Here is a 13,197-nt window from a genome sequence, read left to right as displayed (position 1 = left end):
GGAATTTGGTCTCATTATGCAAGGGAGTACATGGCCCCTGGTTTTAAGGCAACAGTTACACTTTCAATTCACGTTCTGATATCTTTATCTCATTCTCCCTCTCATCTCCCTATCTTACCCATTTTCTTATACAGGTTGAACCTCTGTAATCCGTCACTCCCTGGTCTGGCAACATCTATGCTCCAGCATAGGCGCCGACTCCATGGGTGCTCTGGGCCTGGAGCACCCATGGGGAAAAATTAGTAGGTGTGGAGCATCCAACGGTGCCAAGCTCCCCCTTCCCTCCATGCCTCTTGCGCGCTGGTGACCCTGCACTTACCACCACCACCACCACCACCTCCTCCTCCCTCCCAGCACTTCTGCAGCGCTGCAAACAGCTGATTTGCAGTGTTCAGGCTCCGGGAGGGAGGACGAGGACCAGGGGCTGGCAGTAGAGCCCCCAGGCAGGGGGCCAGTGGCTGGGACCCTGGGTGGCGGCGGGGGACCACGCTGGTTGCAAAGCCTCAGGGTGCTGTAGCACCCCCCCGCACCTCCACTTCCCGTGCCTATGGAGACCCACTGGCACTCTGCATTGACCTGCTGTGGTTCAGCAAATTCTCTGGTTCGGCACCGATCAGGTTCCGAGGGTGCCGGACTAGAGAGGTTCAACCTTTACATCCAAAACACAATCCCCAACAATTCAGGAATACTCAATGGACAGACAGCTCTATCTCCAAATTGTCTGGCCTTTGTCTTTTCATGATCTTCATGTTGACTAAATGTAAATTTTTTTTTTTTACTTACAAAAGACTTTGCTATAAGTAGAATTAGCATTTATTTTTCAGACGTATCAAAAATTGCCATGCATTGAAAATGACCTATGGTATCGATTTGTATTAGAATTTAACACCAAAGTCAATTTAAACACAACGATCCTTACATCATCCAAAATAGTACCTGCCCAATACTTTTGATGTATGTATGTTGCTAATTTGTAGATGACAAGAGTGCCTTTAGAAAGCATCAGTCTGTGCAGTCATACAGTCCAACACAGACAAAAATACTGATCTAGTTTACTGAAAATTCCTGACTCTTTTTTTAAAGATTTTGAAAGTTGGTTGGTTCATTTATGTAATTTAGTTGTATTTATACCAGGCTTCAAAAACAGTGTATTAAACAAGACTCTTCAGTGCAGCTTCATGTTCATTCAGGAAAGCCTGTAAAACATTCTGTTTAATTGAATAATCATGTCAATATGTTGCTAAGTCCTCATCAACTGCTCAAGGGAACTGTTTGGGAAATTATGGTTATGTATGTAATCAACTTCCCATGAAAATTTTGTTTGCATAGTTAGCATACTCTCTTGCCTCTTTCAGGAGCTGTCACTTTCTGGTAGTGTAAACTAGTTTGCTGGAACCCATTGCCCTCTGTATCTCCAAAATGTTCTTTAGTGTAGTAAATTTTATCCGTATTCTAGCTTCTGTAGAAGTGGATAGATATTTTTCCTTTGGTGCTGGTGTTTAATGGATCGAGCAGCAAGTTGCACACCAGCTGCCTTTTCTAGACCTATGTTATGCATTCTGTGAACTGCTTTAGCTTCATTGGAATGAATCTTGTATCTTGGGCACTTCATTGTGGCATGCATTAATATTCTAGCACCCACTTTTGCTCTTCTTTTAGAGATCTGTTTAAATGAGTGGTTTTATTTGTTTGCTCTTCACAATGGGAAGTGTAAAAGGCACTGAACCTGTTGACTCTTGAGAGTCTGCTGTCTTTGTTACCTAGAAGACATACCCATTTGCCTTGCAGTGACACACTTCTCCACCCCATTATGGTCCTTCTGCCAGAGTTTGTGAGGAGGTCCCTGGAAGGCAGCCTGTGACTGTATTCTACAGTTTCTGCACTGGTGAAATTGTCCCCCAGCTGGATCCAGGGCTCCTAGAGTCCCTTTACATCCCCTTTACTTTATGGAAGAGGATGTCCATAAAAGGCTGTTGCTGTGGTTTGTGTAGTCTTCTGACTAAACTTTCATTTGCAATTTAATTATCTTTGTTAGATTTCTGGAGTGTGAGTTTGTAGAGCACATATTTGAATTGACTTAAGTTACCTTGTACTTGTGAGGCATGGAATTTATATTAGACGTAGAGCAGAGACTAGAGTGCAGTAGCTTTATAAATAGAGCTTTCAATTTTTGATAATTTGATTCCAGAAAATACCCACATATAATATTTTTGGCAAAGTCCAGCGATGGCTTCATTCTGTTACATTTATGCTCAGAACAGTTGCCCATTAACTATCCCCTACTGAGAAACGGAAGTAGAGTTGGAATAGCATGAGCCTTGGAAGATGGGAATTTTTGGAAAGAGGTGTCCAGACCTAGATCTTCATTTCAGTCCATCTGTTTTTTCAAATCAAAAGCTTTACTTATGAATCAAAGATAAGAGAATGATGTAAAAAGAAAAACAAATATTCTGAATATAATAATAATTTAGTTGCTGTCTTTGTCTTGCTTCTCATTTTCTAAAGAGGGTAAACGAGAGAAAATCAATGAGTTGTTGAAGTACATTGAAGAGCGATTACATACCCTGGAAGAGGAGAAAGAAGAGCTAGCTCAGTATCAGAAGTGGGATAAAATGAGGAGAGCATTAGAATACACCATTTATAACCAGGAACTCAATGAAACACGTGCTAAACTTGATGAGGTAAAGCATCTTGTTACCCTTCATTACATATTTCCTTTGTGACAAACACTTAATATTTAAACGTACATAGTCTTGTATGGACATTTGCTTACTGTAAATAGAATAGTTAAATTGTGAAATTTTTGTGCTCGTTAATGTACCAAATTAACATTTTCTTTCTGAATCAATGAGTGATTTCAAAAATGGAACTTATTCATTAAGCAATATTATTTCTGTACAGCTTTCTGCCAAACGAGAGACAAGTGGAGAAAAATCAAGGCAGTTGAGAGATGCACAACAAGATGCTAGAGATAAAATGGAGGTAAAATCTAGAAGCAGTGTACTAACATGAGCAACTCAAGATTTTTGCATTGACTATACATAGTCTAATTGCCTTGAAAAGTCTTTTGGGTCACTTTTTGTGTGTGTGAACATTTCAGTCAGATATCTCAAATCTGAGTGAATTTAAACACAGAATTTGGAGTTATTTGATTATTTAATGCCGATCAATGGAAAATGAATCCTGTCAAACCAATTTGATATATATAAAATGAGATCACAGGTTTGATTTATAAAGGTAGTAGTGTTGATCTAGGTCTCAAAATGTAGTTGTAAATGCGGGATCATCATTGAGCGGGTGTGTTTCTAGTGGGGACCCTCAGAGATTGGTATTTAGCCTTACATTATTTAACATTTTTATTAATGACCTTGAAGAAAACATAAAATCATAACTTATAACATTTACAGACAACACAAAGATTGGGGAGTGGTAAATAATGAAGGACGGGTCAGTGATACAGACTGATCTGCATTGCTTGGTAAGCTGGGCCCAGACAAATAATATGCCTAAATGCAAATATATACATGTAGGAGTAAAGAATGTAGGCCATACTTACAGGATGAGGGCCTCTATCTTGGGAATCAGGACCCTGGAAAAGATTTGCAGTTCGTGGACTTTTATCAGCTGAATGTGAGCATCCAGTGTGATGCTGTAGTCAAAAGAGCTAATGTGATCCTTGGATGCATGAACAGGGGACTCTCGAGTAGGAGTAGAAAGGTTATTTTAAGTCTGTATTTGGCGCTGTTGCAGCCGCTGCTGGAATATTATACTGAATTGTGGAGTACACAATTCAAGAGGGATAGTGATAAATTGGAGTGGGTTCAGAGAAGAACCATGAGAATGATTAAAGGATTAGAAAACATGCCTTATAGTTCATGGTCTTTGTGTGTATATAATGTCTTCTGCAGTTTCCACGGAATGCATCCGATGAAGTGAGCTGTAGCTCACGAAAGCTCATGCTCAAATAAATTGGTTAGTCTCTAAGGTGCCACAAGTACTCCTTTTCTTTTTGCGAATACAGACTAACACAGCTGTTACTCTGAAACATGCCTTATAGTGATAGACTCAAAGAATTTAGTCTACCTAGAGATGATTAAGGTGTGACTTGTTCAATCTTACAGGTATTTACATGGGGAACAAATATTTAATAATGGTCTCTTCAGTTTAGGAGAGAAAGGGATAAACCAATTTAATGGGTGGAAGTTGAAGGTATGCAAATTCAGACTGGAAATAAGATGTACATTTTTGAAACAGTCATTAGTCATTGGAACAGTTTACCATGGGTGATAGTGGATTCCCCATCACGGACCATTTATAAATCAAGGCTGTATAGTTAAAAAGATGTACTCTAATTCAAAAGGAATTATTTTGAGGGAGTTCTATGGCTTGTATTTTACAGGAGGTCAGACTAGATCAGTGGTTCCCAAATTTTTTGGCATCACGCCCCCTTTTTAACTTTTGAGAGACCCTCACACCCCGCACTTCTCCTTTACCATCATCCAACCCCCTTGCTCTTTGTCACCTGACCACCCCTTTCCGGGACCCCACCCCCTATCCAACCCTCCCTGCTCCTTGTCCCCTGACTGCCCCCGACCCCTGTCCACACACCCACCCCCGACAGGACCCCCCAGACTCCCACGCCTATCCACAGCTCTCCCCCCCCCCCCACCGTCTCCTGACCTCTCCCCCAGAACCTTCCATCCCATCCAAGCACTCCCTATCCCCTGACTGCCCCCACCCCCCGGGACCCGCCTGCCCCTTATCCAACCCCCGCTCTCCCTGCCCCCTTAACAGGCCCCTCAGAGCAGCAGGACAGGCTTATTGGAAAGTCTGGATGGGCGCAAGCTGCTGCCTCCGTGGCAGCATGGCTGCGGGGGAGGTGGATAGGAGGGGAGGGGCCGGGAGCTAGCCTATGCCCCTCTTGGAATTTCTTTACCCACTTCTCTCTCCCCCCCTTCCCCCCCCCTGCCGTTTGGGAACCAATGGACTAGTTGATCACAACAGACTCCTCTGGCCTAGGAATCTGAGTTATCCTATGGGTGTTCCTAAATTTTAAAGCAAATTAAAGAAGCAACTTATTTTTAAGGTTAATTTTAAAGATTTTTGGACTTCATATTGTGGTGACTATTCTTTTCTTCTCACATTCTCTTTAATCTTAAGGGTTAAATAATAAAGCTGTCTTGTGCTAATTCCCTTAATAGGTACTGAAATATGGATTAGATCAAGCTGTGTTTGTGTGTGTTTAATTACATAATTCTGTCTGTGTAGGATATTGAACGACAAGTTCGAGAACTAAAAACAAAGATTTCAGCGATGAAAGAGGAGAAGGAACAACTCAGTGCTGAGCGACAGGAGCAGATTAAGCAGAGGACCAAATTAGAACTTAAAGCTAAGGACTTGCAAGATGAACTAGCTGGCAACAGTGAACAAAGGGTGAGAAACAGCTGCAAGAATAAAATGTACAAATTCAATATTTTGTATGGATCACATTTTTGGCTATAACTTATGCGTGTATTATCAGTACTAAGGTATTATGATACCTACTAATAGAATCCTAGAATATCAGGGTAGGAAGGGACCTTAGGAGGTCATCTAGTCCAACCCCCTTCTCAAAGCAGGACCAATCCTCAGTTTTTGCCCCAGATCCCTAAATGGCCCCCTCAAGGATTGAACTCACAACCCTGGGTAGATGTAAGATTTAATTACACTGGAAGAACTTCACAACAATACAAGAGTTCTGTGCCCTGAAGTGTGTAGCGTACTTTTGAGTGCTGTAAAACATGATAATAGATCAGTTATTTCTTTCTGCCCCCATACTGTAAAATCAACTAGCTGTAGCTGTTGTCCTAATCTTTTTCAAGCATATGGTAAATACCAAAGGGACGATGTTGTGAATTGTCTGAAAGAAGATTAGTCAGTGTAGCAGCACTGAGTACAACTGTTCGGCCTGTACTGATCTTTGTTACCCTCCTAGTGTAGCTGCACCTTCTCAAATCTTGCTGATTCAGGGTTGCTCCTGAACCTACCTCTGTCATGTAACAAAGCTGTGTAGTGTCAGACAAGCATCTAGCATTTTTACAGATAATAAAATATGTTCCAGAAATGACATACTAAGTTCACTAATTAAATGATTATACGAAGTTGATCTACTAAGTTACTGGTATTAAATATTACTTTGTTTACTTTTAGAAAAGACTTTTAAAGGAGAGACAGAAGCTTCTTGAGAAAATTGAGGAGAAGCAGAAAGAGCTAGCAGAAACAGAACCCAAATTCAACAGTGTAAAAGAAAAAGAAGAGCGAGGAATTGCTAGGTCTGTGGCTCACAGTACAAGGAATTAAACCATTTTAAAAGGAGCAAGAAAAATAATGCCAAAGCAGTATATAATGAAAATTGTACATACATTACAGCTGTTATAAAGTGAGAGAATGCATTTGTCTAAATGTTTTTTTATTTACAAAGAAATACCCCTTTTGCCAACAAATTAAAAAAATAAAATGAAAAGCGCACACATTTGGTGCTTATGTGGCCCTGTGTTATATTTGCTTGTTGCTTGGAGCGGCACTGAGTTTGAAGATAATTGTTGTTTCTCAAGAACCTTATTAAAGCTTTGTTCAAAGAATCAGTGATTTACTAGTGAACAAGGAGGCATCAGAGCCATGTTGCCCTGTTCTTGAAGAAACAAAGTGAGGTTCTTTTACTTATTAGAAAAAGGCAAACTTGATAAGTGAAAAGGAACTTGTTTTCAAGTTTTAAAAAACCCATGGAGAGTAAATGAAAATTCAATACAACAGTAAATTGGTGCCTCTTAATTGCTTTGCTCATTTTAAAGCTTTCTCTGAGATGATTATACAGCTTGCAAAAAATAATTCAAAGTGTCTTTTGACCACTGTTAACAGTTTAAAATTAATTTGATAGCACTTTGTTCTTGAAGATCTTCTGAATAAAATCTTCAAATGAAATATGTTTGACATATTATAAAGAAACTTATTTTTTCTCTCTCTCTCTGATCTAGACTAGCACAAGCTACCCAGGAAAGAACAGATCTTTATGCAAAACAAGGCCGAGGAAGCCAGTTTACTTCCAAAGAAGAGAGGGATAAATGGATTAAAAAGGAACTCAAGTCTCTAGATCAGGCAATCAATGACAAAAAACGACAGATTGCAGCAATACACAAAGATTTAGAAGATACAGAGGCTAATAAAGAGAAGAATCTGGAGCAATACAGTGTAAGGAGTTCTGAGTTATTACTGCAGAGATATTTTGAGAGGAAAGGCTAAACCACTGGTGAGCAACCTGTGATTACCCGCATGTGGCCCATCAGGGTAATCTGATTGGGGGCTGTGAGACATTTTGCTGATGTTGACCGTCCTTAGGCACCACCCCCTGCAGCTCCCAGTGGCCGCAGTTCTCTGTTCCTTGGCCAATGGGAGCTGTGGGAAGCGGCGGCCAGTATGTCCCTGCAGCCCCTTTGCCTGCAGGTGCCGCTTTCCACAGCTTCCACTGGCCGGGAACACAGTACCGTGGCCACTGGGAGTTGAGGGGGCGGTGCCTGCAGACAGTCAATGTCCGCAAAATGCCTCATGGCCCACAATCGGATTACCCTGATGGCCAGAGGTTGCCCACCACTGGGCAAAACTCTGTGTTCATAATTGGATTTGTTTCAATGAATGAGTTTTATTTCTATTTAAAATCTAGAGGACAAGAGACGGTCTTATTGTGTCCTGCACTATTGTAAATGTTTGCATGCTAACACTAATTTTAGAGTCCTGTTCTCAGATATTTTTCTTCAACACCATATATTTCTTTTTTCCTGATTTTGGAGGGAGGAAAAAAATTAGCTAGACAGCATTCAGCAACATCCTCTAAGACAGCATGCCCGTGTATTACTGTTTCTGCCAGTTAACAACACTCATGGATAATTTGATCTAAAATTTTTCTTAAGTCTTAGAAATATTTCTGTTTAATTTTTTATTTAAAACAAAAACACTGTTCCTTCAACTGCATCTTGCATGGATTTTGCATTTGGCTTGAGAGAGTGTTCCTTTGAACCCTGTTAGATAATTATACAAGTCTTAATATAGGCAAAGCACTTTGTATGCAATAGGAATCAGTTCCCATCTGCACAAAAGAGAAGAGGGACTATCTTGTGTTTTAATGTGTGCCCTTTGTTATTCAGAACATCTGCTTTCAAAATCTTCTCTGTGATGCTTTAGGGAAGGATAAGAATTTGGAGAACACTGAATCGTAATGCCTAAGAGAAATACTGGTGCAGAAGAAGTTTCCTTAAATTCTGTCAGGTACTCTGTGCTGCTGTAGTATTAAAGGAAAAGTTCTCTAGAAAAAAATAAAGAAATTATCACCATTATGGAGTCTGATCATTCACTTCACTAAATCTCTGATGAAAGACATGTGGAGGAGGATCAAACTTAAATACAGCGTGTGGGGTATCTTTGCAGTGGATACATTAAGTAACTGTTATCATAGAATCATAGGACTGGAAGGGACCTTGAGAAGTCATCTCGTCCTGTCCTCTGAGCTCATGGCAGGACTAAGTATTGCCTAGACCGTTCCTGATAGGTGTTCATCTAACCTTCTCTTAAATCTCCAATGATGGAGATTCCATAACCTGCCTGAGCAGTTTATTCCAGTGCTTAACCACCCTGACAGTTAGGAAGTTTTTCCTAATGTCCAACCTAAACTGTCCTTGCTGCAATTTAAGCCCATTGCTTCTTGTCTGTTCTCAGAGGTTGAGAACAATTTTTCACCCTCCTCCTTGTAACAACCTTTTATGTACTTGAAAACTATTATCATGTCCCGTCTCGGTCTTCTCTTTTCCAGACTAAACAAATCCAATTTTTTCAATCTTCCCTCAGAGGTCATGTTTTCTAGACCTTTAATCATTTTTGTTGCTCTTCTCTGGACTTTCTTCAGTTTGTCCACATCTTTCCTGAAATGTGGTGCCCAGAAGTGGACACAATACTACAGCTGAGGCCTAATCAGCGTGGAGTAGAGTGGAACGAATACTTCTCGTGTCTTGCTTACAACACTCCTGTTGGTACATCTGAAAATGATGATTGCTTTTTTTACAACAGTGTTACACTCTTGACTCATATTTAGCTTGTGATCCACTATGCCCGTACGTCACTTTCCACAGTACTTCTTCCTAGGAGGTCATTTTCTATTTTGTATGTGTGCAGCTGATTGATTGTTCCTTCCTAAGTGGAGTACTTTGCATTTGTCTTTATTGAATTTCATCCTGTTTACTTCAGATCGTTTCTCCCGTTTGTCCAGATCATTTTGAATTTTAATCCTATCCTCCAAAGCGCTTGCAATCATGAGGAAAACCTTTTTTGTGTAATGTTGGCAACGACACGCTGCATACGTTATCACCTAATAATAATAACTTTGTGGATATTATTTATGAAAATAAATTCTTATCTTCCACATTGTGACTTTAAAGCTTCTGTGAATATTTTTGTTTACTGTCTGGTGTAAGTTTAGTCCTTGAGGCCTGTTTCTTTGCTTTGTTTCTCCTTTCCTATGGCCTTTAGCACTGCATGCTTTCCTGTTTCCAGTTTAAAGCTAAATATCAGTTGTCACTCCGCAATCTTGTGTGCTTTGTTAGATTTTCATTTTTATATGTCTCTCTTGAATTGTAATTGTTTTTGCACAGGTTTAAGCCCTACAGCCTTATAAGGGTGTGCCTATTTAATATGAACCACTTATAAATTACCTTTTACCCTCACATGTGGAGGGAAGCTAGTTTCTACCTACTTCAAAACAAGGATTTATTTTTAGACCTGACTTTTTACACTTACACCTAACTTTTTTGTTCAGTACTAAATCAATCTGCCTGAAGTTTCACATGTGGTAGGTTAAGGTATAATTTTCCTAGAAAACTTTACAAGGCATTTGAAACACAGGCTCAAAAATTAGGTGATTTTTGCTCCCCCCCCCCCCCACATCTTTTAAATACTTGGCATAGGAGCAAAATATAGTCATATTCCTTATTCACTATGTTAGTGTCCCACAGGGCTTTAGCTTCCCTAGAAGGGTTTCCAGAGGAATCGTTACTTTGTCTTCCTTTGCACCAGCCACAGGAGCTGGCCAGCCATACAGCGGAGTATATTCTGTACTGTTTTGTGCGGTCTAACTATGGGTGTTTTCCCTTTTTTGTATATGACAACTCCAGAAGGCATTGGTAGCAATGCCTTCTAAATGCTCCACCTGGGGCACTGCATAAGAATATAAGAATGGCCCTACTGGGTCAGACCAATGGTCCATCTAGCCCAATATCCTGTCTTCTGACAGTGGCCGGTGCCAGATGCTTCAGAGGGAATGTACAGAAAAGGGTCGTCATCAAGTGATTCATCTACTGTCATCCAGTACCAGCTTCTGGCAGTCAGAGGTTTAGGGGCAGTGAGAGCATGGAGTTGCATCCCTGAGCGCCTTGGCCAATAGCCATTGATGGACCTATCCTCCATGTGCTTATCTAATTATTTTTTGAACCCAGTTATACTTTTGGCCTTCACAACATCCCTGGCAATGAGTTCCACAGGTTGATTATGAACTGTATGAAGTACTTCTTTTTTTTTTTGTTTTTAAACTTGTCTATTAATTTCATTGTGTGACCCCTGGTTCTTGTTATGTGATGAGGTAAATAATACTTTTTCTCTATACCATTTGTGATTTTATAGATCTCTATCGTATCCCCACGTTATCTCTCTTCTAAAATGAACAGTACCAATCTTTTTAATCTCTTCTCAGATGGTGGTAGTTCCATTCCTCTACTCTTTTTTGTTGCCCTTCTTTGTACTTTTTCGAATTCTAATATATCTTTTTGAAATAGGGTGACCAGAACTGCACACAGTATTCAAGGTTTGGGCATTTATATTGGCTACCATGCATTTACATAGTGACATTATATTTTGTCTTATCGTATGATCAAAGATCAAATATTTCTTCTTTACCCCAGGCCTATGAGTCCTGTGGCTAAAAGCCACTGCAGAACATATGTTGAGCAGAATATTGGTCTGTCCTGTGTTGCTGTCCAACTGAGATATCGTGCATATTTTCTAAAGGTTCAGCAAGACTGCAGAGTATTAATGAAGGGTTAAGGAATGTTGCTGATTCTGGATGGGAGAATTGACAGCAGCTGTGATGGCACTATGCTGGCTGTTTTGTTGGAGCCTTTAATCAAGGTTGAACGGTGGCCTATTCTAATCGTGTTGATTTTTCCAGACTGTTTAACGCCCCCCAGTATGTCAGGAGAAACCATACAAATGAAGAATCAGTTCTAACCAGTTACATGGCCATGCAGGGAGTATGCCCACTGCTAATGCCATATGCTTGATGTGCTGACAGATGCAGCTTTTACAATCTCTATTGCATAATAAATCTCCTGAACTTGGTGATAAATGTGAAACCTGATAAAGTTTATGAACATAGTCACACTGAGGAAGAAGGTGTTCTGCCAGTGTAAACCATATTTTGGAAGAGAGCCATGCTACTCGAGCAATTCTCTTCAGTTGGTTGAGTGAGGGAAATGGCATACCAGTCTGGCTATTTTTTACTGGCAGAGTTCCTGCAATAAACCACTCTCAAGCCTCTGTTTCTTCTGGAAGTGAAAAGGATCTTGTCAGTGCTGAAACGTACGTGTGTGTAAAATCACATATCATAGAATCATAGAATATCAGGGTTGGAAGGGACCCCAGAAGGTCATCTAGTCCAACCCCCTGCTCAAAGCAGGACCAATTCCCAGTTAAATCATCCCAGCCAGGGCTTTGTCAAGCCTGACCTTAAAAACCTCTAAGGAAGGAGATTCTACCACCTCCCTAGGTAACGCATTCCAGTGTTTCACCACCCTCTTAGTGAAAAAGTTTTTCCTAATATCCAATCTAAACCTCCCCCACTGCAACTTGAGACCATTACTCCTCGTTCTGTCATCTGCTACCATTGAGAACAGTCTAGAGCCATCCTCTTTGGAACCCCCTTTCAGGTAGTTGAAAGCAGCTATCAAATCCCCCCTCATTCTTCTCTTCTGCAGGCTAAACAATCCCAGATCCCTCAGCCTCTCCTCATAAGTCATGTGTTCCAGACCCCTAATCATTTTTGTTGCCCTTCGCTGGACTCTCTCCAATTTATCCACATCCTTCTTGAAGTGTGGGGCCCAAAACTGGACACAGTACTCCAGATGAGGCCTCACCAATGTCGAATAGAGGGGAACGATCACGTCCCTCGATCTGCTCGCTATGCCCCTACTTATACATCCCAAAATGCCATTGGCCTTCTTGGCAACAAGGGCACACTGCTGACTCATATCCAGCTTCTTGTCCACTGTCACCCCTAGGTCCTTTTCCGCAGAACTGCTGCCTAGCCATTCGGTCCCTAGTCTGTAGCTGTGCATTGGGTTCTTCCGTCCTAAGTGCAGGACCCTGCACTTATCCTTATTGAACCTCATCAGATTCCTTTTGGCCCAATCTTCCAATTGGTCTAGGTCCTTCTGTATCCTATCCCTCCCCTCCAGCGTATCTACCACTCCTTCCAGTTTAGTATCATCCGCAAATTTGCTGAGAGTGCAATCCACACCATCCTCCAGATCATTTATGAAGGTATTGAATAAAACCGGCCCCAGGACCAACCCTTGGGGCACTCCACTTGATACCGGCTGCCAACTAGACATGGAGCCATTGATCACTACCCGTTGAGCCCGACAATCTAGCCAGCTTTCTACCCACCTTATAGTGCATTCATCCAGCCCATACTTCCTTAACTTGCTGACAAGAATACTATGGGAGACCGTGTCAAAAGCTTTGCTAAAGTCAAGAAACAATACATCCACTGCTTTCCCTTCATCCACAGAACCAGTAATCTCATCATAAAAGGCGATTAGATTAGTCAGGCATGACCTTCCCTTGGTGAATCCATGCTGGCTGTTCCTGATCACTTTCCTCTCATGCAAGTGCTTCAGGATTGATTCTTTGAGGACCTGCTCCATGATTTTTCCAGGGACTGAGGTGAGGCTGACTGGCCTGTAGTTCCCAGGATCCTCCTTCTTCCCTTTTTTAAAGATTGGCACTACATTAGCCTTTTTCCAGCATATACACAAATGCTTCTAACCAAGCTGAAATAATTGGCTGGCTTTTTTGTAACATGGAGGTGTTTTGGAGAAATTGGTCTGGAGACTGGAAAAGTGA

The 13,197-nt window shown here is 41.1% G+C and overlaps 1 protein-coding gene across 3 annotated transcripts in view; it reads left to right on the top strand.

Moving 5' to 3' along the window:
- SMC3 (structural maintenance of chromosomes 3) overlaps positions 1–13,197 on the top strand; it is a 53,019-nt gene that overhangs the window by 20,445 nt on the left and 19,377 nt on the right. For all 3 annotated transcript variants that reach the window (XM_073354389.1, XM_073354390.1, XM_073354391.1), the window contains 5 exons: positions 2,506–2,681; positions 2,902–2,982; positions 5,269–5,433; positions 6,190–6,311; positions 7,014–7,227. In XM_073354389.1, coding sequence (XP_073210490.1) covers positions 2,506–2,681; positions 2,902–2,982; positions 5,269–5,433; positions 6,190–6,311; positions 7,014–7,227 — 758 coding nt within the window. The remainder of the gene's footprint in view (positions 1–2,505; positions 2,682–2,901; positions 2,983–5,268; positions 5,434–6,189; positions 6,312–7,013; positions 7,228–13,197) is intronic.

This window comes from Lepidochelys kempii, chromosome 7 (genome assembly GCF_965140265.1).
Source record: "Lepidochelys kempii isolate rLepKem1 chromosome 7, rLepKem1.hap2, whole genome shotgun sequence".
In the NCBI taxonomy this organism is placed as follows: Eukaryota; Metazoa; Chordata; order Testudines; family Cheloniidae; genus Lepidochelys; species Lepidochelys kempii.
The sequence above is the reverse complement of the archived record's forward strand: the minus strand, read 5'-3'. Positions and strand labels throughout refer to the sequence as shown.